Here is a 23,938-nt window from a genome sequence, read left to right as displayed (position 1 = left end):
TAGTCAGAAGCCTTGCAATTCTCCACATGACATCTGCATGAATTAACAGCTGTGGATGTGCCAGCTGCATAAATTTAAACAAAATGCCCTGACATTTTTTAGCCAAAAATGTAGCATCTTCACCTCCCCCAAGTGATTTTGTTCAAGCCTGCAAACTGAAACTAGAGCATTAGTTACATTTGAAATCCTATTAAATTATGCCTTCTTGTTTAAGATGGATGTTCAGAGCATCTGCCACAACAGAAGCCAGCTGATTATTCCCCAAGAAAACCACAGGACCTTTGTCTTCCTCTACAACTGGATCTGTGTCGCAGGAGTGCGTCAGCCTCACAATCCTGCCGGCAGCTCTCATCTGTGGTTACCCTGAGCTCTAAAAACTTCCAGTATTCAACCAAATGAAACACTGAGCAAAGATAGCATGGGTCAAAGAGCAGCGTCAGTTCTCCCTTCCTCACTAGCCTATGCAGAGGATCTGAGCTCCTGTCAAGAGCTCATTGGAGAAAAATGATCCTTATTTGACAGACTATGCAGGTGGATACTTCAGACCTCTTTGTGAAACTTGGCCTTGTATCTTGCTGCTTCTGAGGTTTCCAGAGTGTGGCACAACTGAAAGAAACCTGAAAAGAGTAGTTACATAATCAGAGGTACCATGTTCAGAAAAACTTGGTGTGTTGCTACTCATACGTATTTTGTGGGTAAGCATCCATATTCTTACAGGACAGACTGCTTCGGCATCAAAATATTTTGGTTTTAATACATTTCAGCACATTGGAAGACACTGCAAGATACACCATCAAAATATATATACATTGTGAAGTTTCAGAGGAAAATCTTTACATAATATGATTGTAATCTATCTTTAACGAGGTGAAGAAAAAACTGATAGAGCTAATAATCTACTACTATAATCTGATGCTTGTCTCCCATATTTTTAGCTGGGTGATTGTTTTCTGAACATCATTTCTCTGGGTTTGGTTTTACTGTTAATCTGTACTTCTATTCACAAAAGGAAGACAGGAAAAAATCCCCAGAAACATCTCCATTTCATCCTGCTATTTAGAGCTGGTCGCCTTATTAGGATTAAAAAGCAGCAAAAATAGGATGTCCACTTTAATATACAAAATGCTAAAACGAGTTAATCAATTACTCAGTAGCCTGATTTATAAAGTCTATCATAGCTAAAGTATCTTGTCTTTGTGCCCTAGTTTTCATTTCTTTATACTGATTTGCAACAGGTAACAGGAGGATACACTTTTGGACTGCTTTGGAGAAATACTTGCAAGACATACTCAGGCCTGGCCAGGTGGGACCACCGGGATTATCTGTTCTGACCTTTAGCATCCCTGAATTAATTCCTCTTAGGAGTAAAGAGTTTCTTTAGGGTTTTTTTCCCCATAAACTCCATTCCTGAACTGATAATAACAGAGACTCTGCTAGTCTTTGTAAATTGTTCCCACAGTTAATTAACTGCCTTGACTTAAAATACTTGCTTGCATCTGTTCAGAATTCGCCTCACTTCCAGCTTTCAGCCACTTAACTGTTATATTTTTGGCTACACTGAAAATGGTTCTGTTACAAGATTTCTGTTTCTGATACAACTAATATAGTGAAGAAACAGATCTCCCAGCTAACCTGAACAGCGATCTCCAGTAACAAGAGAAATACTATTGCTTGTTTAACAGCAGAATGACAAAATGAGGATGTTATGGTCATAAATCATGTCCAGACTGGAGCAGAAGTTTAGCAAAATCAGATCACATCATGTAGCTCCAATTCCCTGGAAGCCTCTCATGCCTTCCCATGCCAGGTCACAATTTCCTTCCTTTTTCCCTCTCTATGCTTCCTGTTTCAGAAGATTTTCTGTACTAGAATGGCTTGCCTACTGAAAGCTGCTGACCCAGAGGAGCATACCATGTGGCGTCTCCATTACTAAATTGCAACAGCATTTCATTATTCTATATTATTTTAACCAAGATATTCAATACGTTACAAAAATCTCACTAGTCAGGATTTATCTAACCCAGATAAGGTAAATTAACACAGGCAAGATGACTCAAGTAGCAGTATTAATAGGAACTGTGAAATAACCATGATTAAAGAGAACTTCTCTGCCTTATTTCATTAGCCCAGTTAATAGAAATGGGACAAAGCAGAAGCATTCCCAGTTTCAAGCCTTTTCACAGTGTCAGCAGGCATGTTGCTGTGTGTCTGGTGCCTGGACTGGTGATCTGCTCTGGACCCTAACCCCCCACCTTCTAGAGATAAGGAATTCCCTGGGTTTCAGCCCTACCTGCAAGTGGAGGGAATGACAGCAGGTACCATTCACTGCATCATCTGGTGAGTGAGATGTACAGCACTGACTGTCCTACAGCTTCTTCATCCTGGAACTGAAGGGACCAAAAGCCTAAACTGAACTGTCTGCTCATTCCAGACAGATCGTGAGAACAAACAGCCTGCTTTCTAACACAAAATCCACCCAAAAATACTCAGACACTCATGGTGAGAAAAAGGCCTTATGATTAGTATCTTCTGATCTGGCTTGTCAGACCACACACACATTTTGGAAGTCAATATTTCAAAAACCAAACCAGAATGCACACCTAAGTCCACCTCAAAGATTTGTTTCGCAGACTGGCATATGTCTATCTAGACCTGTGCCTCTAAAGAGGGAGGTGGTCCTGCTGGTTTCCTTCCTTCCCTTTCCATCTAGTTAATCTTTCCTGATGCCTGCCCTTACTCCAAAACTGCAGCAGCCACGTTATCCACTCGCTGACTCAGCTGAAAACTGAATGTACTGCATTTGGCAGGGGCACCTTTAGGGTGCAGTTTGACAATACAGCTATGACACCGTTCCACCCTCCTGCCAAGCAGCTCCTGCAGCCCTCCTTGCACAAGCATAATGCAGGAACCAACGGAACAAGAGGAGCATCAATAATGTCAGCACCACAACCTCACCAGTTTAAATCAACAGCAAAACCACACTCTAAGAAAATGGCTCAGCAGAAACTGAACCATGATCAGCTACACATTATTTGAAATATGAACTGCATAAACAGCATTTGTGTTACATAAACACAAGCTCCAGCTCACTCCCACAGCTGAAAATATCAAACGGGAGCCTCTGCCTTTACAAGTCATGCAAACATAACCAAAGGGACTGTTGCAGTGTAAAATGCAGATGTAATACAGTTACTGCAGAAGATTACTAATCTTCGCTTCTCATACAGATGAGGCTTAACACATACTCCCAGATAATAAGGAGATACTACGCTCTAGCAAAGAAATGCAAGCCCTAACTACATCAAATGAACAGAACTCTAAAAAGTGTGAACTGCAAACCTACACATACCTTCCTCAGAAAAACACGGAGGAGGCAATGCCTCTTATAAACACACTAAGCAACATCTGTGTTCTTTTCTTCTATTTCCACTGTTTCTGCTTTCATACGGAAACAAAGAAAAACAATCTCACACACTCCCAAGGCTGACATGAAAATCCTCATGGTCCTGTTACATTTGCAACCTGTAGCAACACAGACTTTCTGCCAAATTTCTCCTTCTTTGTGTGACTTAGGAAGGGAGATCACAACTGACCTCTAGCAATTTTCATTGCAGAGAGATGGCAGTGCTGTGACAGACCTTTACAAAGGTGCATGTAATTAATTCATTGTTCTTGGCACAGGAAAATACAATTCAGCTATGTACATAGGGGAAAAGGAGATGAGAAGCTGTAGTAAGGTGAAGGAGGGTAATAACGAAGAAATTTTTAAAATAAAAATTAAAAAAAATCAGCATTGCATAACTATTCCCAAAGGTAAAGTGGCTACCTGCTGTAGCAAATACGCATTACATGTGAGAGAAGGAAAATACAATCTTTTCAGAACAGACCTCCAAATAGCTAAAACCACCTTCTATGCTTCATCCTCAAGAAAATTTTTCATTATTCTAAAAACTGACCACGGAACTTTTCAATCTGAAAAGAAGTAGAACAGTCCCTGAACAGCAGCCACGTGCGGCTTGTACTGCCCTGGTCTCCTGCTAGAAGCAATCTTCTGCTTGCATACAGAGACATAATTAAGGACACACCATATGAAATACTCTATTGAACTGGGAGGGCAATCTGTTCAGCTTTATGCAAAGTAAATTTGCAGGTCCCTAGGAGCTGCTGAGACACCTCTTAGCCTGGCAATCTGCACACCTTTACCTCTGCAATACATGTATTGTACCTTTGAAAGAGTCCAGTATTTAAGAAATGCAATTAAAATTTGAGCCAGGTTTGTTTTTTAAAAGACTGCTAATCACAAGCAGTCAGCAAAGGAAAAAATTATTTTCATTTTTTATAAAGCTACAGAAGACAGTAAACTGTTCAATGCCCAATGCCTGCTAACCTCGTATTTTCCTTGTCAGATGTTGCATTATAATAAAATGCATTTAAATCTGTTTCTGCATATGTATGTCTATTACAAGCTGAAGGGAAAAGTTTCTTTTTTAGGACAGTTTGAAAGAAACCATTGTTCTCTGTGCAAGTAAGAAGGTAACCACTCAGAAACACGAAAGAGTCTTTAGCAAGTACGAATACATCTATCTGCGCAAAACAAGAGATGGTAAGAGTTTGCTCAGGCTACTTGGTATTATTTCAAGTAAGCTTAAAGGGAAAAGGAGAGACAGAAATAAAACAAACAGGAAAAAGGCCAAGACCAAGAAAGGAAAAAGAGAAGGTTCTATGGAAATATCACCTATAGGCAGTGACATGCCGGCTGCCTTCAAGCTGCATGCAGCTGAGAAAGCCTCTAAAGTCGCTCCCCAGTCTAGTTCTTTTGATTTCTTCTGTATTTCAGGAAACAAGACTTGCCAATGCTGTACACAAATAAAGTGATTCTATCATCATTTTCTTCTTGCAGCAGGAACAATGTGTTCCTACAGTGTCAAAAATCCACTTAGGTGTGAGTCTCTGATGGACTGGAGGAAACTATGAGACCCAAATCTTGGTTTATTACTTCCCATCAAAAGAGTAAGAATACAATTGAAGCTGGATCTATCTTCCAATTAATGATGTGAATGTGCATTCCGTTGCACCAATGTGAAACCAAAACAACAGAATTGCTTGTGGAAATAAAAAATGGCTAAAACAAAATGAAACCCGGAAGACTTTGCAACAGGAACTGAAACAGAACATGGAAGTCCCACTGAGTGTCCAGGCAGGCAGCTCCAAATCAGAGAGACCTTGACAGACTAAAAGCCAGAGGACTGCATGCAGACTGAAAAATGTAGCCAGAGGACTCCCAGCCTAGCCTGGCAAGCAGCAGGTGACTGCCAGATTGAAGGTCAGGATGTACGGTTGGAGGTTCTAGTAGGGAAGCTTGCAAAACTTGCCAGTTTGGATCATAACCTACAGGAAGAACTCCATTCTGTGGAATTACACTCTCCTGAAAACTTGTACATTTCTCTTTGACAGAATGCACACTTTAAACAATATTTGCACAACAGATACAGGATCTTTCCTGTAGGTATTTTCTTATGAGGACACTGGGAAGACATACTGGTTCTTCAGCTGGGCCTCTAGCTAAACCAGCAGGCAGATTACCAGAACATGCTGGTAACTTGGTCTTTTTTTTAAAATGTCTCAGCCAACAGCAAGACAAGAAGTTACAAAATCATTAGAATTTTGTGCTAGGATTTTTTTTTTCCCCAAACAAGATCAGGGATCCTAGCGGCTAGCACAAAAGACAAGAGAAACTTTGAGCAGTTTGGAAGACCTCAGGGATTCATAAAAAATATCCTCAACTATCAAAAACTTCTCCTGATGGAACCATCCTGCAGGACTAGAATAATTCATTTCAAAAGACTAAGAATTCAAAACCTAGCTGGCAGCTAGCTTCTTTCAATAGATAGATGTTTTTGTTTGTAATTTACCATATGTTTCAGTGATTCAAGAGAGTTAAAAAGGTGTTATTTTCATGCATTTTGCTAACAGAAATCTCTCAAAGATGCCAGAGAATAATTTAAATCTCCTGTTTAGCATTCTACATTTAACTCTTCCTCGTACTACTCTCTTTTGTCAAACTGGCATATTTATAGCAAGCATTCTACATTGTGGAAGACACCCTTTCAACAAGCAAAATCTATCTTCCTTTTCAAAATACACACTACACAAAAAACCACAAGTATGATAACTGCAACCCTTATTAATTCAGCTACTCTTTAGTGCCTCCTAATTAAATGCAAGTTTTTCTCTGATCTGTATTCTGTATTACGTTTTTTTATATGTATTTTTTATTTCTCTAAGTTATTTGACTCTGAAGAATATCCTTTGTTACCCATTAAATCCCCAGTTCAGCAAGGTAGTTGAGAACTGTCAGGTTCTGAGCTATTGGAAACTCAGTACTCAGTCCTGCAGAGATGAACAGAAAGTTGATCTTTGAATCTCACCATTCCTCCTTCAAAGTTAGGAGAGCAGGGAATTGTTTTGTGTCTTGCATGTGGATGTCCCATACTGCTATAGCTGAAAAGCTGCAGGGTTACGCAGATAGCACTTTGTTAATGTGCATCAAGCTTGCTTGGCAGAACTATGATTTTGTGGCAGGAAGAAGAACATGATAACTATGTTTTGTTTATTTCCTTAAAGTGTGTTAAATATTTGGTAATTCTTTAAAAAGGATTTTATGAAGAGAGTGGTTTTATCAGCAGGTTTTGGGAAAAAATATTCCTTCCACCTTGCTGTCATCACAGAATCACAGCAGGGGCAGGGTTGGAAGGGACCTCTGGAGATCATCTAGTCCAGCCCCCTGCTAAAGCAGGCTCTCATAGAGCAGGTGGCACAGAATCGCATCCAGGCAGGTTTTGAATGTCTGCGGAGAAGGAGACCCACAGCCTCTCTGGGCAGCCTGTCCCAGCGCTCTGTCAACATCAAGGTACAGAAGTTCTTCCTTATATTCAGGTGGAACTTCTTGTGTTGCAGTTTGTGCCCATTGCCTGTTGCCCTGTCACTGGGCACCACTGAAAGGAGCCTGGCCCCGTCCTCTTGAATTCACCCTTAAGATATTTGTAAACATTGATAAGATCCCCCCTCACTCTTCTCTTCTCCAGGCTACACAGCCCCGGCTCTCTCAGCCTTCCCTCACAAGGGAGATGCTCCAGTCCCCTCACCATCTTCATAGCCCCCCGCTGGGCCCCCTCCAGCAGTTCCCTGTCTCTCTTGAACTGGGGAGCCCAGAACTGGACAGGGGCTCCAGGTGCGGCCTCACCAGGGCAGAACAGAGGTGGGGGACAACCTCCCTTGACCTGCTGGCCATGCTGCTCCTAATGCACCCCAGGGTGCCACTGGCCTTCTTGGCCACCAGGACACACTGCTGGTCAACTCACTGTCCCCCAGAACCCCCAGGCCCTTCTCCGCAGAGCTGCCTTCCAGCAGGTCACCCCTGGCCTGTGCTGGTGCATGGGGTTGTCCCTCCCCAGGTGCAGGACCTTACACTTGCCTTTGTTGAGCTTCATTAGGTTCCTCTCCTCCCAGCTCTCCAGCCTGCCCAGGTGTCACTGAATGGCAGCGCAGCCTCCTGGTGTGTCAGCCACTCCTCCCAGCTTTGTACCATCAGCAAACCTGCTGAGGGTGCGCTCTCTCCCTCCATCCAGGTCATTGATGACTAAGTTGAACAGAACTGGACCCAGCTCTGACCCCTGGGGCACACCGCTGGCTACAGGCCTCCAGCTGGACTTTGCACCACTGACCACAACCCTGTGAGCTCAGCCAGCCAGCCAGTCCTCAGTCCACCCCACTGTGCACTCACCTAAGCTACACAATACTCGTATGAGTCAGCAGCGTGCCCTGGCAGCCAGGAGGGCAACCTGGACCCTGGGGTGCATCCAACACAGCGTAACCCGCCAGTCCAAAGAGGTGTTTAACCTGCTGCATTCAGCATCCGTATGGCCACACCTTGACTACAGTGCACAGTTCTGGGCCCCGCGATTTAAGGGAATTAAGATTCTTGAATGCGTCCAGAGGGCAACAAAGCTGGTGAAAGGGCTGGAAGGAATGATCTGTGAGGGGTGGCTGAGGACTCTGGGTTTGTCTAGTTAGCAGAAAAGCAGGCTGAGGGGTGGCCTGATTGCTGTCCACAGCTACCTGAGGAGGCAAAGCAGAGAGGGAGGTGCTGATCTCTTCTCCCTGGGATCCCGTGATAGGATGCATGATAGGTGTGTCAGGGGAAGTTCAAACTTGACCTTAGGAAACATTTCTTTACAGGGTGTTCACACACTGCAACAGGCTTCCTAGAGAGGTGGCTGATGGCCCAAGCCTGTCAGTATTTGAAGTATTTGGACAATGCCATTAATACCATGCTTTAACTTTTGGTCAGCCCTTTAGTGGTCAGGGAGTTGGACTAGGTAATCATTGTAGGTCCCTTCCAAATGAAATATTCTAAATTCCATGAAGAAAAATGAAAGTTTAAAACCAACAAAAAAATAATTCCCCTAATAAGAAATTCACACACATTTCCTGTTATGTAACATGTTTATCACCTAAACTTTTAAGATGAAAACACACAATTGTCTTTTTTTTGTCACATGGTGAGTCAGCAGAGCACTGAAAATGTTGTGAACTATTTCTATGTATTTATCAGTCACATTGTTTTGTCACAATGAATAAAGCAACCCCAGCTGTATTTTCTGTACTTACTGCAAATGAGATATAAAAGCAAATTTCTTGGCACTAAGAAAAAATAGGTCATGTTTCTCCCTTCTCATTAGCTTTAAACATCAAAACCCAGTGGCATAGGAATATTTATCTATTAGAATGGAAAAAAAAACCACCTAGAAGCCCATGAAATGTAATAAATAATTAGCCTTATTTTGTCTGGATGGAGTCTCAGTTCTGTTAGCTCAAGATGTTAAGTCCCTCTGGCCATTTCCTACCTTACCGGTGAGGCTTCACCCTCTGTACTGTGTCACTTAGAACCCACAGCCCAACAACCAGATACACCCAACTGCAGCTCCAGCTATTTCTGAAATAAGAGTTAGTTGAACAAGAATGTGGAGCCACAAGATGCCATATGCAGCAGTCTCCTGAAAGTATGGTAGAGTTTTTAAGTGACATTAAAGCAAGCTCCAAGACTGCAGTACTGCCTAGTCTAGCAGTAGCATACTGGGTTTCATGGAGAACCTTGTTCTCACATAACCAAACGGGCAAATCCATATTTCTCACACGCAGCTACTAATCCCTCTCCATGAATTTGAGAGAATGATAAGATCCCTTGGATACTTGGAAAAAACATCCAGCCTTTCCCTAAAGGACTATGCTTGCATTTATTTCTTTTCTCATTCTCAAGTATCAGAGATACTCCGATTCCAAAATACTCCAAAAATCTTGAAAAACAATTTTGTGAAATAAAGTTGTCAATACTTTCACTCTTTTCTCCTGACAGCCACTATCCACACAGCACAGATGTGTCATTCTGCCAACTACAGATATACACACCCCTGATAATGCACTTTAACAGCATAACAGCAGTGCAAGTCATTCAGAATTTGTTGTGCCAAGTTTTTACAGGTATTTACAGGTTTTCCCAGCAGTATATGAAACAGCAACATAAAAATGCATTTGTGGCTCTAGACAAATGTCATGTTTCAGATAAAATTGGACTATATTACTGCCAAGTTCTATCAGTATGTTTTTGTAAGGCTAGGATGATGGATTTTGTTGGTACCACTCTCTAAACCAGGGCTGACTGCCACTGCTGTTATTCAGATCAATAACAAAATTACTTTGACTCAACTGAGAGCAGAACGAGGCTTCCAACTTTATTAACAAATGTCAATGTTATTTCTCTTTCAACAAATGCAACTATAGCTGTGTAGCTTGTGTGTTCTTGCAGCTCTGTATCTGCAAATTGCCTTTTCTTCTATACATCTGCAGCCCCCTTTCTTAGTGACTAGCTGCATCCCCAAACACAGCAGCCATCTGATTATTATCCCATAAATTTCAGATACATCTCCTGCAAGGTCAACAAGAGTCACCTCCACATAGCCAAAGGTATCACTGAATACCATACTGAATAAACCCATAGATTTTCAGACTCCCCTGGGGCCTGGTGCTGAGAACCTAGAAAACAGACCTTGCTGCAGGCAAGCCAGTTTCACCAAGTAGGAAGGGACTGTTTGCACATCAGGGACTTTGTGGAAGCTGTCTTCTCTGATCAACGACTAGTTTTGTATCTCCTTTTAACTAATTTTAGCTTCCTAGCAGGTTCCTACTGAAGAATGTGATACCACACCTGTCTCTGCTTCTATATAAACATATCAGATCACTCATTTAGAGATGCTTCAGGAAAATTGTCTGACCCTAGGAGATGTAGAGCCAGATCAAAGGTTTAATGCATAATTGAATTGTGTTTCTTTAAGTTAGACAGGGTTGATAATTTCACTAACCCTGCAGCAATGTAATGACAGGTTTCATTTGCTGATGCTCTATTGTTCATCAGATCAAAGGAAGCTTTCTTTCAAATGAAGACACACAAAACTTCACTTGCTTTTCTCTGAAAAACACAGACCCAAATTCCATGATTAAGAAATCAGTCTTTAATTGATTTTTAATGTTACTATTAAATTGTTCTAAATAATCACACATAAAGGTTTTAATAGCACAGATAATACCTGGTATCATTCTCTGCAGCGCATGGAAATGTCAGGAAGCAAAACAAATTTGTGAAAGCTGTGATGGAACTTCCACCATTAAATTCTGATTAATTTGTTTTCTGAGTCACATTCTCTTGCTTCAACTGGGATCTATCCAATGAATTCAAAGGACTTGTGTTAGATAGCAGATTGGTGAAAAGGATCATAACAGGCCGTATCTCCTAGCATGTGAATGTAAACAAAGTTTTGACTTATTGTAAAAGCATAAAAAGCCAAAAAACAACAGGAAAAACTTATCAGCATGTGTGAAAGGAACATACACAATCACATTTTGATTTGCATTTAATACGGAGTAGAAGTTCATGGTTTCAGGGCTCTGCCTACAAACAGAAGCTCTGAGGGTAACCCTGCTGGCAGTTTGCTGCAGAGCAATCCCATGAAACGCTAAGTTCTGAGCCACAAACTGGCTATTTAACACTTTGTCACAAGCAAAAGCTTGCCAAAAGTATCATCACTCCTGCAACAGTGGCAAAACTGGACATGTCCTAGTGCTGCAGATGGCCAGTTTCACAGTCCAAGGTATTTAGTAGACAACCATGAGCACCCATGAAGGCAAACACACAAGGCTGCAACCGAAGAGGCCAGGATGCAGGCACACATTCTATCCTGAAGCCCTGCAACAGGCAGAAGAGCAATTTTGAAGTTATCAGCAGTGAGGTCTTCAACCATCACAGCTAGCCCTGTCAGAGCTCTAAGATAAAAATCTTCATAACATTGTTTACACTGATGTTACCCGTTTCCTAGGTAGGAAGGGAAATATTTATGCCACTCTTAAATCCCCATCAGCCAATTACATTGGTGGATATTTTAGACTGGTATAACTATTATGATGTTTTGTAAGCACCTCATTATTTGAAATAACTTACAGAAGGAAAAATGTGAAGTGTAGGCGAGACACATGGAATAAGAGAGACAGCTGAGCAAGCACCATGATTTTAGCACTCTAGCTTACACAGAAGAGAGACATCCATGGTTACAATTCTGTAAGGTCTAGCCACTCAAAGTAGCAGTCACTTTTGACAGGACCCCAGCAGATGCTGACATTTCTTGAGCAACCAAGGTGAGGCACCAGGATGTTATCTTTATTTGTTTTCTGGGGTTGCAAAAAATCAGTGGTTTATTTTTACCAGTGATAATTAACATCTACCAGTGATTCCAAGGTTGAGAAACATACACATGCACATATGCACAGATATAATCAGATATAACATACACACTATATATATAAAGATATGTGTGTATGCAAAAATGCACATCTATGTATCTATATTTAAAAAAAAACAGGCAGGTTGATACATATGCAAAGGTCACTCCCAGGCATTAACTTCTGCAAGTTTATTCCTTACAGTAAAATGAGAAACACCTTGCAGTTTTCCACCTCATCTTACTAGGAATGGTAAGGGTTAGTTCATAGAATCATTTAGATTAGAAAAGACCTTTAAGACCATCAAGTCTTACTGTTAACCAAGGACTGCCAAGTCCACCACTGAACCACCCCTCTAAGCACCACATCTACTCATTTTTTGAATTCTTCTAGGGATGGTGATTCCACCACCTCCCAGGCTAGTTATCCAGAGGTAAAAGAACAAAACCAACAACAACAAAACCTGGAAGTCTTAACTGTCAAGACAAGCTCTAACCTACCCAAGGGAGGTGGGCAACAACAGAAAAGCACACTGATATTGATGATTAACATGAGTCACTGAATAACCTGCATCTCCTAAGAGCATCTCTTTATTAATCAGCTAGTAAGACAGTTACTCTCCTTCCTTCGTGCCAAAAGATTTCACCCCAAAATACTTCATAGCTGGAGGCCTAACGCCCAAGAAAGACAAGAAAGCAGGTTTTCTATCCATGCTTTCTTGCTATGAGACAGGCTATGCTGAATGAGTTGCCTGTACAACGTTTGTATCTCACACCCCTTCCTCCCAGTCAAAGCATCTTAAGTTCACCAACAACTCTGAGTTATTCCTTGAAAGATCAGGTCACACTTTGCTCACTTACATGAGTCCCACTAAAATGAATCTGATGTTTGTTTTTAGAAATGAGTCAACAGTGACTTAGGTTTCTGAATTGACTCCATCTCTCCACCCAACGGGTGCTGACTAAACAACATACCAACCCCAGGAGAGAAGATTAAGGAAACAATCTGATGGGTTACTGAGGAACTGAGAAGCTCTTTCGAGCTTTTGCAGCTAACTGCAGACTGTTTCCACTGACAGTCGCAGGTAAGAAACACTACCATGGCCTCTACGTTTCCCCTCATCTCCCCAACAAGGAAATCCACCAAATTAAGGGACTTGCAAAATCTTAACTATCTTCTGTAAAACTTACCAAAATATTAAGCTGGCAAAAAGCACTGACATACTGGACCATGCCCATGGTTTTGGATACAGTAAATTTCAACTAAGAATAGGCTGCAAGGACTACAGCATTTCTGTGTTCATTACTCTTCTTATCAAGCTTTAACACTGCAAGCAAAACAAAGATTGCAGTATTTCCTTCTGGTGAGTCTCCCTTAGGAGGCCAGCACTTGAGGCTGCAGGTGAGGAAACTGTTGCCCTCAGTGTATTTGCTAGTGAAATGATACACTCCGAGTTACCAGCTTAGTGACAATTCTTTATCTCCAAGTTGCACTCAGACTGCTAAAGACAAAAGTAATTCTGATTTTATACAATAAAGAACTTCCTTAAATGCTGACTATTTTTTTCACAAATCCTATTTTCTTCTGCATTTCCCTCTTTGGATAAACAGAAAGATAAACAGTCTGAAATAATTAAATTGGAAGATGGATTGTACAGAAGACTACCAGAGAGAATCTAACAGAGGTGAACTGAAACATGGTGCATTATAGACTTGATTTTAATTAAAATCAATAGCATTCATACAGCAAATGAAATGGACTTATTCAGCAGTATACTTCACCTTTGACAGGACTATTAGAACCAGAGCATTCAATATACCAGTTATAAGAGCTTAAAAAAAATCCTGTATTTTAAGAACTAAGAAAGGTCATTTACTCCAAATAAATGTTGTCCCTTTACATTGGCAATCTTTGCTGGGCTTTGGTACTATTAGGTAACTTTGATTAGTACACTTTCACATTTACTGGTATGTCTTCACTGTTCCTTGAATTGTATTTATAGGTCTTTAAATTTAAAAAATGCTAAGTATTCAGGAATAGAAGAGAGGCATAACTCTGCAGAGCTAGTTATTTGTTTCTAGCCTTACTGTCCACCAGAATGATGGCAATTCAGGAAATTCAGCTCTCTTGCCTAGAATGTGGCCTGTAAGTCATGCAATGGTACTTACTTGCTATGGTTTGCCCGAAGACAGAGGCTTAGAAGTCCAACACAACCCTTCTACCAACAATCTCTAGTTCTTTCATTTTAGGTAAAAGATTATATTCTGAGGTCTATTTCTCCTTTCTGCTAATGAGGACATCTTACGTTTGCAGACAGAACTCAAGTAATTTCAAGTTGGAGCCAGCAGCATTGTATTGTTTAAATGCATGAACAAAATCATTTAGCACAATACACATTATTATAAGTCCTGAACTTTTCACACCATCATTTAGGTTTAATGATAAGCATGAAAGCCACCTGGCTTGGATGAAAGTCAGTGAATGAAGATGTTTTCACCAATTTCAACAAGCTTTGGATGACATCTTACATGAATTTACTATACTAGACACCACATCCCAGTAAATGACTGCAGATCACAGGATTTACATTAGCCCAGCAGTGACCTTAATTCAACAACTTCTTTTAATATCTTTCTACAAAGATACTTGGCTTCAAAAGAAAAGAAATAAAATAAAATACCGACACTCTGGTGCTTAACACATTTTGCCCAAATCAGACTTCTTGGGGAAAAAAAAAAAAAAAGATTAAAAATCTAGAGAGGAAGTGAGTATCTGGCCTAGGTTTACAGAACAACAGCCAAATTTTAGGAAAGCAGTTCTGTGATTTCCAAACATAATGGAATTCAGTTCATTGTCCCCTGGCTGAGCAACCTTTGTAGTGACAAGAAACCAGACACTGAGCCTGCAGTACTCTGCATATGGAAAACATGCTGCTTTCAATGTGAATTCACCAGGTTAAAGTTGCTGGCACCAAGATCTCCAGTTCAGCGGCACTGAAGGCAGCAGTTGCAGTGACCCAGTGAGTTACACCATAAGAGCTGCCTGCCTTGCCCCTCTGCTGGAGTTTCTCTCTGCAGGAGCAATGTTGGCAGAGAATAATGTGACGATGGCAACTGTAAATGTGGCAGTTTATATGTTGCTGTACTAGTGCCAGACAACAAAGTGGGGACAACCAAAGAATGCCATATGCTTCATTCCCTGCCTTTCCTCCTGTGCTATACCCTCTAGAAAACAGGCAGGTGAGTTACGTGCCCAAATTAATTTTCATTTCACAAAACAATGTGGCAAATATAAGTAATCCAAAAGTAATCTGTACTAATGAATTGCATGCAAGTTAGGTATTACTTCAATATTTTTTTCCATTAATGTAATCAAATTCAGTTATATGTGACCTCTTGTGATGGCTGACACTATGACCAAGGTTAGGAAAAATAATTTCTAGGCTTGGTATGGGTGGAAGATGAAGGAGAATAGGTCACCACCAGTGAAGTATGTCCATTCAGGGACTTGCACTTTGCCACTGCTGTACTCTGTAGAAAACCAGAGGGGAAAAACCTTCTCAAAGTGAACAAGTTGCCTTTTATTACTTATTTTATTCTTTCCAACCCATGTGCATACATTCAAAATAGAGGGTTAATCTTTAATGAAAATGTCACTATATAGTTGTTACAAGACATTGAACCATATACCTGTACAAAGCAGGTCAGTACATGGAGTCAACATACACACTCCAGCCTTCAGAAACCCAGTCAGTACAATACCTCCTCTGAAGTTTTACTACAGCTACAATTGTAATCAAAGATCAGTAATAGGGATACTGCTCATGACACTATGTATGTCTAAAGCATATTCCTCACGGTAGCATTATTTCTGACATAATCTATCTGCCAACAAGAAATGTAAATATTTGAAAAGCACTAGAGCACACAAGAGCGGTACACTTGGGTACTGAATACCATACACATATGGTCTAAATTCTACCTGTATCCTTGTGGCTAGGGTGCTCACCCAGCTCCCTCCTGAACATGTTCCTTAAGCTACCTGAATCACTGTTCAGAGGCTCTTAGTTCTCTCCATATGGACAGGAGGATGCAATCAGAATTTAGCCTTCTTTGGAATACAGACTTGAGAGCTAGATCCACAGAGGGTCCTTAGGGTGAAAAAACAGCTAAAGCCCTCAGCACTCACCTTCTTGCCTCACAGAATTCAGTCATGAGCGAGGGTCTCAGGCTCCCTCTGCCACATGAACCTTGCAAAACAGAATAGAAGCCAGCAGAGATGAAGATGAGCCATCTGATCTGACAATAAGAAATCTGAGAAAAGGATGAGGGAACTAATTCTGTCAGTCAAATGGACTAGATCCAGGAAGTCCCCAGATCTCTCTTGTGGACATGATATAATTGCTAATGTTCAGGACATGGATACACACAACATGATCTGTGACTGAGCAAGGATCCAAGTTTTTTCTTCCAGTATTGCTGCTGTTGCTACAGCACTACTCTTGTAGGTGCACAACCAAAAGCACCACCACCTTTACTTGGTAAAGTGACACAATATGTTCATGTGAGATTCATAAATCAGGCTTTGAGGATCCAATTCAACAGGTGTACACTCAGCATGCTGACAGATGTTAGACAGTACTGGGTTATGCATTTAAAATACTGCTCTTTCCCATACAAATATTGCAGGATCAATTCTAATTGTAAAGATTATTGTCCCATTTCTGAAAAGCTAACTTACCTGCTACTCTGATCTGATTTTACAAACTTTTAATATTAAAATCATGTTAATGTTTATAATTTGCAAAGCTTAATATTTTATATCATAGGCAGTTGAATTTCCATAAATCACATGCAACAAGTTGTAAATCCCTCCAAACGACCACCATAAATAATACAGTTTTCACAAAAGGCACTTGTATCACTCAATCAAATCACTTTCAGTTTTAACTGTTGTGCTTTTGGGGTGCAGAGAAGCAAAAAAACATGTTTGATGGTGAATATTCTAGAAGTGACATTCTAAGTTTATTTGTTCCACACCTCTCAACAAGAAGCACATTCTTCCTGAGAAGTGCTATGAGAAATGTTGAATTACTATGACTTTGTATAAACAAAGGTGGAGCTGAAATTTATCATTATCGCTAGTACACAAGATTAGCCTCAAGAATGCTAGCATTGTATTTGTCTTCACTACATTATCCAACAACACGTGAACCAAACAAACATGACTAATTATTCTGACATTCTAATGTTTTATACTGTGATTTAAAGTCATTCCAGGAAACAAAAATTCCAACTCGTTTGGCCTCCATAATATGTTTAAACAACACCAGAATTTTAGTCTCATAAAACCAGTATTTCCCATAGAAAAAATTAATTATAAGCGCACCTATCTCATCAAGCCTCCCAGTAAACAAAAATCTGTCATTCTCTTCAGTAGCAAGAGTCAAAGTCCAAGTTTTGGTCATTTAAAAAGGTCTGTTATTTTGGGGTTGGTGCTGTTCCTCCTCAACCCATGTTCTCATGGAGAATGTGGCTGAGCAGCACTTGCCCTTGTACATTAACAGAATTCACTTCAGTGATGTATTTGTCACATCTCATGAACACACAAAAATTCAAATGGGTGTTTCACATCTCTTATTAGTCAGAGTAGATTCCACCCACTGTTCCATTATTTCAGTAACTAACTCCCCTATATTATCTGTTCAGCTTAACAGATGAAGCTCCAAGACAATAAATTATTACCACAGGTGAAAAAGTGCAAGTAAGACAGTTGTTTGAAGTTTCTCCATTATTTGAAGGCTCTTCAATGACATTCCCCTTACTAGAACTTCAGTCTTCTTGCAGTCAGAGGACTGAAGTCTCCCCTAGCTTGGTATCCCGAGATAACTGTAGGAATTCCAGGCATAGAGTTACTTAGTTCGTACTACCAGCTTTTTGTTAAACCTAGGGCTGCTTCAAAACACCGAAAACCACTTAACTGACTCAATACATAGGACAGTAACACAAGTGTATTTTTTTATTGATAGACCCGAAAATGTGAAACAGATTAAATTACAGTCACCTGGGAATTATTTGGTGAAAAACGAGGGCAAAAACTATTTCCTGAAAACGGTGAAGCACAGCTGAGGGAGAAAAAGTAAATGCTAATTTTAAAGTAGCCTTTCTCCTATGCACAAAAGAATACCGATTGTCCTTATCTGGGAGGAGTGGCAAAGCCTGCCTCCCCATTCCTACAAAGAAGTGCTTGGAATTCTAGATAGCTTACCAACGGCAAGTAGAAATTCAGGTCAGAAAAAGTAAAAAAGGGTAAGGCTTGTAGAAACATGCCTGCCTATTCAGAGGCTTCCAATTATGATTCAATTGGATCTGCCTAACGCACGCTTAAAACAACAGGAGGTTATTTAGAAATGTACACATACACACAATGCCTCTCTCCTCCTGTCCCACAAGGAGGTCTCGGTAACTTGTCTACAGCATCCCTGCAGGGTAAACCCACAGTCCAGCTTCCCTAAACACTGAAGATGAATGTTGCCACTCAAGCAACAACTAGGTTTTGGTATCTGTCAGCTCTTTCAAGCCCATGAGGCATCTATATTCACACATCTTATTTAAAAAAAAAAACAAACAAAAACCCACAACACACAACAAAAAATAGTTACTACCGTTAATGTCTCAGGGTTCTAAGAACTGTCAGATGTGAGGAAGATGCTGTAGGAAGAAGTCCAAGACCAAATGAAGTGAAGGCTCATGTTGTTATTGGTTCCTTCTCATCCACTCCAAATATTTCTTTTGTCATTTTTCAGAATGACCCCCAAAACATTTTATGCACTGAACTCTTAGAATTATGTATGACTATTACACATTTTTATCTTCTTTAGCACAAAATAAATTATAACAAGTATCAGGATCAATAAATATTTTAAAAGTTTCCAGGAGAAGTTATATTTATGCAAACTGAAGCCTTTGCTGACCACACAACCACTGTATTTCTCAGGAATGTTTCAGCCAAATGCCCGTCACTAGACTCTGGTATTCTGAAGATTTCAGAAGGAATCATACACAGAGAGTTTAGCTCATTATTTCCACCAAACTAAAACCTTACTCTAGAGACTAGATAGACTTTTCATTTTAAAATACAGTAATTTAACAAGGTACCTCTTGTGAGATTAGTAAAGTGAATCATGTCACTATGACATTGATTTTAGTTTATCAGCAAATATTACATATAGAAGTTTTTGGTCAATTACAGCAGATCAGATACTAATCTCAGCCACATCTACTCTACAAACAGCTAGCCCACAATTTGATTCAAGCTGACCTACAGGTAGAAATCAAACCATGGATTCTGACATTGTTTTTAGCAGGAGATAGATTAGGATCTGTAAGGGGTACTCATTTCTCTAGACAGAGAAATCATCCCATCTCCTGCACTGCACAGTAGCTGATGTAGTTGTGCTGAAGGCTAGAAGACACAACAAGGAATTACATCACCCAAACACTTTTTCTTTTCACTAACGTTTAGTTCTGGGAGGATTAAAATAAGTTTAAGACTCCTCTGTTTAAAGATGTGCAATACAGTAATCACCTTTTTCTTAAGACGTGGATTCACACATAACCAGCTGATAATACTTTTTTCTTTATCATTTTCCTCAATCACTTAGCCCTGATTGTGGACACCCCCTGCAAAGCCCACAAAAAAAAGCCTCAGTGATGTGACGCTGAGAACAGTGGGAAGCTACCCCATAATGAAGGTTCCTAAACGCTGTGACAACACAGATGAAGAAAAACTGACAGAAGAGAGTTGTTACAGTTCTGGTCCTGTGTAACAGTACCTTCAATAACTACATTATCTATTCTCTGGCTAGGCTGTACTTGGATGTACTGCTGTCTAGATGAAGAAAGCTGACTATCACCAGTATGCAAACTGTTATCTGTGTTATACATCATCTTCTTTTTGTCCAAGCCAGGAAAAAGTCAGCAAGTGAACTCATGTGCAAACTAAATTGCTTGTCAGCCTCAGATTTGGTTTGCTGGGTTAACAGATAGGGAAGAGGGTTACATTGCTGCTGTTAGCAGGATATGTACCTTGCAGGCAGAGACAGGGCAGAAACAAAAAAATCAAAAACTCCCATCAATAACCTATTTACAGACTGGAGATACGGGTGAGTTAATTATGTAGCCCTTTTCCCCTCCTATCAACAACACAAATAATAAAACTATGCATTATTTTTCAAGCTACGAGGCATGAAACAGAAACTAAACCTAGCAATATTGCACTACCACAGCGTTGCCCAACTGCCCGTGCAGGGAAGATGTTTATATTATGGATGCTTGATAAACATGGATTATAGAATTCTGAAGATGCTCCATGTTTACTCAGTTGGCTACTGAAATGGATAATTAGTTTGTATTAGCTGTAATGCAGCCTCTAAGCATTTTCAACACTTAATGCCAAAACATATCAGAACACATACCTGTCACCATGCCACTGAACTGAAAACTAGTATCACACAGTAAAAGGCTGAAGGAAGCAAACACACGGTAACCCTTCAGATGGCAAAATACAGCGCTACATCCTTCCACAATGCAAAAATGCTGCTGCCTTTACTGCTGAAGCATAAAGAATAGCAATTACATCTAAACCCTTCTGATGTCTCTCATTAAAGAACAAATTCAGTAGAACGCTTATGCTCAGATTGCCTTAACGGAAATAAAAGTTGTCACTTTATTTGAAAATATGGAAATTCATAGGTCACATGCATAATTAATTCAACAAGAGAAAGCTGTAAGAGCTTTAATTAAGCAGAGGATGCAGCGATGCCTTTCAAAACCGAGTTTGAAAGGAGTTGTACCTTTTCCAAAGTATTTCTTAACACAGAGAGGTGCCAGCGGCCTCAAGTTTGTCTCTAGGCTCCCCTTTTATTTATTTTTTAAGCCTGCAGTGGCTGGCAGGCACCGAGGCACTGCACCTGACGGTTCCGCACGCCTCCGGGCGGTCTCCCCTGCACCGCGGCGCTGACCCCCCCTCCCAAGCGGGCAACTTTAGCCCTGTTCAATCACCTTTAGGACCCTTTCAACACGCCCAATGTTTGTCCCCTACAAAGAGGTTTCGGGGGGGGGGGGGGGGGGAGGGGGTTGGTTTGCCAAAGGCAATTTACGATCAAGTTAAGCTTTGGCAGCCCCCCGAGGCGGGGGGTAAGGGGCAGCAGTTGTCACACACACCCCCGCACACAGGACCCGGCACAGCGGACCCGCGCCTCACGCGCCCTGCCGGCCCTGCGCTCCCTGCGGCGTGCGGGGCAGCCCCGCCAACCGCGGGGACGGCGAGCGGCGGCTGACAAGCACCGGGCAGCCTCGCCCCGCGCTGTCCCCGGCCCCAGCGGCTGAGTCCCGGCCGCGGCGGCCCCGCTCCCCTCCTCTCGCCCTGCCGCTCGCTCCCACTCACCGCCACCGAGCCCGAGGAGGAGGCGACGAAGACGCGGATCACCATCTTCACCTCATGAGCCGCGCCGCGGCGGCGGGACCGGACGGGACGGGGCAGTGAGGCTGCGGGGTCGCCGCTCCCCCACGCGGGACGGGCACGGGGACGAGGTCGCCCCGCTCCACGCCGCCACTGCCCCCCGCGGGCGGCCGCCGCTCGCCGCACCCCTCCCCCGCGGCGGCAGCCCCTCCGGGGCGCGCCGGTCCGGCTCCCCGCTGACAGGAGGCAGGCGAGAACGGCGAGAGGCGGGAAAGGTGGGGGCGGCGCGCAGGGGCCGACGGGCGCTGTAGTTCTCCCCGGGCGGGGGACCGCGCTGCCGGCCGCCCCGCACCGGCAAGGCTGGGGGTAGCGGGCAGCCCGCCGAGCCCCCAGCGCCCGCCGGGTGCGCCTCCGAGGGGCTGGGAAGGGGCTTGTGCCGCCCTCCAGGTGCGCTGCCCGCAGGTCGGGGTGGCCTCAGAGCTTGATGACCAACGCACTTAAATTCAGTGCCTTCGCCATTCAGGGCTGCTCCTCCCTGACGGCTTGGCCCGCTGGGCTGCTCCTGGGCCTCTCACCGAATGCGGAGCCACCCGGGCCCGGGTCTGGCCCCAGTGGCTGCCATTTACAGCAATGAAGGGGTGGAAAATGGTGCCATTCCCGACAGGCCACTCAGCCACATTCCTGTCAGGGCAGGCAAAAGGGACAACTCAAGGGGGGCAGGCCAGTGGGCAAGAGGGCTGTCCTACACCACACATCTCAAAGGAGTTAAACCATGCTGCCTATTTCCACTCCCTGGTATAGATGTAGAGTTCTCAATATTGTCAGCTGTGGAACAGATGTTATTAATCAACTGGATAAGCAGATAACCCCAAATAACCCCTCCATCAGTCAGGTCATCTGCAAGTGACTGAGGGGAATCCCTACAGCCCTCATCAGCTTCTGGGTCGGTGAGGACACGGCCTGTCTTTATTTAAAGACTCAGAACCGCGTAGCTGGCAGCCTTATATGTGTTATTACAGTCATAACCCTCATCCTCTTACTTCCCTACATGCAGCGAGAAATGCGCGCTGCCTCTGGCTGAACTCTCCCCAGTGTTTCACCCTGATGGCGAAGTCCATGGCATCGGCCTCCTTCACACCTTCACATTGCCTCCCCCCTCGGTGAACTTCCACTGTCCAGACCAAGCACAGACCTCAACTTGCTGCCAAATATGTCCTTAGAGCTTTCTTCACGTTTGAGTATTGATCATTTATTTTGAAATCCTGCAGGTCTCATGGAAGGTACCTAGCAAGAACCCTAAAAAAGAATCAGGATACTCAGTGCTTTAAGCTTGGTTTATAGCTTGTGGAAGTCATAGGGAGGCTTTCCACTGACTTCACTGTCCTCTGGAGTGGAGCTCAATATCAGTGATATAAAGTCCAATCCTGTAATGGGAATTCAGGTACCAATCTTGCAAAGATTTATAACTATGCATTACTTTGCTTTCGTGAGTGTGCTCGTTGAAAAGAGTAAACTTCATCAGAGTAAACGTAGGTACAAAGGTTAAGATTTTCTGGCTTCAGTGCTCCTGCCTTAATTTGAGCACAACTCTTACTGTGGGAACCACAAACCAGTGATCAACAAGTGTTTATTGGCTGATTGCAGCTGAACTACCAGCAAAAGAGGCAAAGGAGGTAAACTTTTTCTAAGGTTTGTAATGTAACTCCAAACAACTCATTAAAATTCTGAGACAGTGAGTAATTATAGGAATTTGCTGGAAAATCCCTATTACCTTACTGAGTCAATTTCCTTCACACTGCAGGATTATTTCTGACATTTTCTTTATAAAGATGGAGATGTTTACTTCCCATTTACTTCCCTATTTACTGCCTACTAGAAAATACTATTTTTAATATTCTAGTTTGGCCATACTGTTATTGTATGAAACAAATAGAATCAGGGCAACTCACTGCAGCTGGTTGTATTTGATTTCCTCACAGCATTAATATATAGCATTACATTATAATATAACTCCTTCGTTCTGCTATATTTCTTAAATACAGCAGAACAGAAAGAAAGATTGCAAAGTCTGATCCTGAAGGATGCTGAACATCTTTCACTCTCACTACACAGAAGAAGAGGATGCTCCTACCTCTCAGAGACAGCCTTGACACATAACCAAAAACCTAGAGAAACCATGTGGCAATGGCACTAACTGGAAAAAGCAAGAGATGTAAATAAGAAAATTAAGAAATTCTAATGGGACTGTAAAAACTAAGATTTTTGAAGTTGTTTCCTTTCCTTCTAAGAGTCCTTTACTTTTTCAGCTCCAAAACCCCACAAATCTACTCTCCTTTCCCATCTGGAAAACAAACAACTTTCATTTCAGTTCACTTCAAAGTGTTACTGAGCTGCATAAATTCTCAAAAACTATGGGGAAAAAAGGTGGTAGGAAAAGTAAAACCAGGTGAAAACAGCACCCATTAGAAGAATTTCAAACCCATTATTCCATTTCAAATGCCCCAAACTAATCCCAGCCAGCCAAGCCAATGTACATTTTTCTTTTCATTGTTTTTAGTTTCCCATTTTGTTCTTGGGTCAGTAGGTTCCTACAGCTTGAACTTCAACACAGAGCCTGAGCAGTCAAAATCATGGCCAGAGCTGATAG

The 23,938-nt window shown here is 42.0% G+C and overlaps 1 protein-coding gene across 1 annotated transcript in view; it reads right to left on the bottom strand.

Moving 5' to 3' along the window:
• The window catches only part of SH3BGRL2 (SH3 domain binding glutamate rich protein like 2), a 48,297-nt gene extending 26,740 nt beyond the window's left edge, over nt 1-21,557 (bottom strand). The window contains exon 1 of the mRNA XM_037392841.1: nt 21,277-21,557. Within this exon, the coding sequence (XP_037248738.1) occupies nt 21,277-21,321 (45 nt within the window). The 5' untranslated portion in view covers nt 21,322-21,557. The remainder of the gene's footprint in view (nt 1-21,276) is intronic.
• Nucleotides 21,558-23,938: the final 2,381 nt, after the last annotated feature.

This window comes from Falco rusticolus, chromosome 6 (assembly GCF_015220075.1).
Source record: "Falco rusticolus isolate bFalRus1 chromosome 6, bFalRus1.pri, whole genome shotgun sequence".
NCBI classification, from domain to species: Eukaryota; Metazoa; Chordata; class Aves; order Falconiformes; family Falconidae; genus Falco; species Falco rusticolus.
Note: the sequence above shows the minus strand (reverse complement) of the source record. Positions and strands in the feature narration are given on the sequence as shown.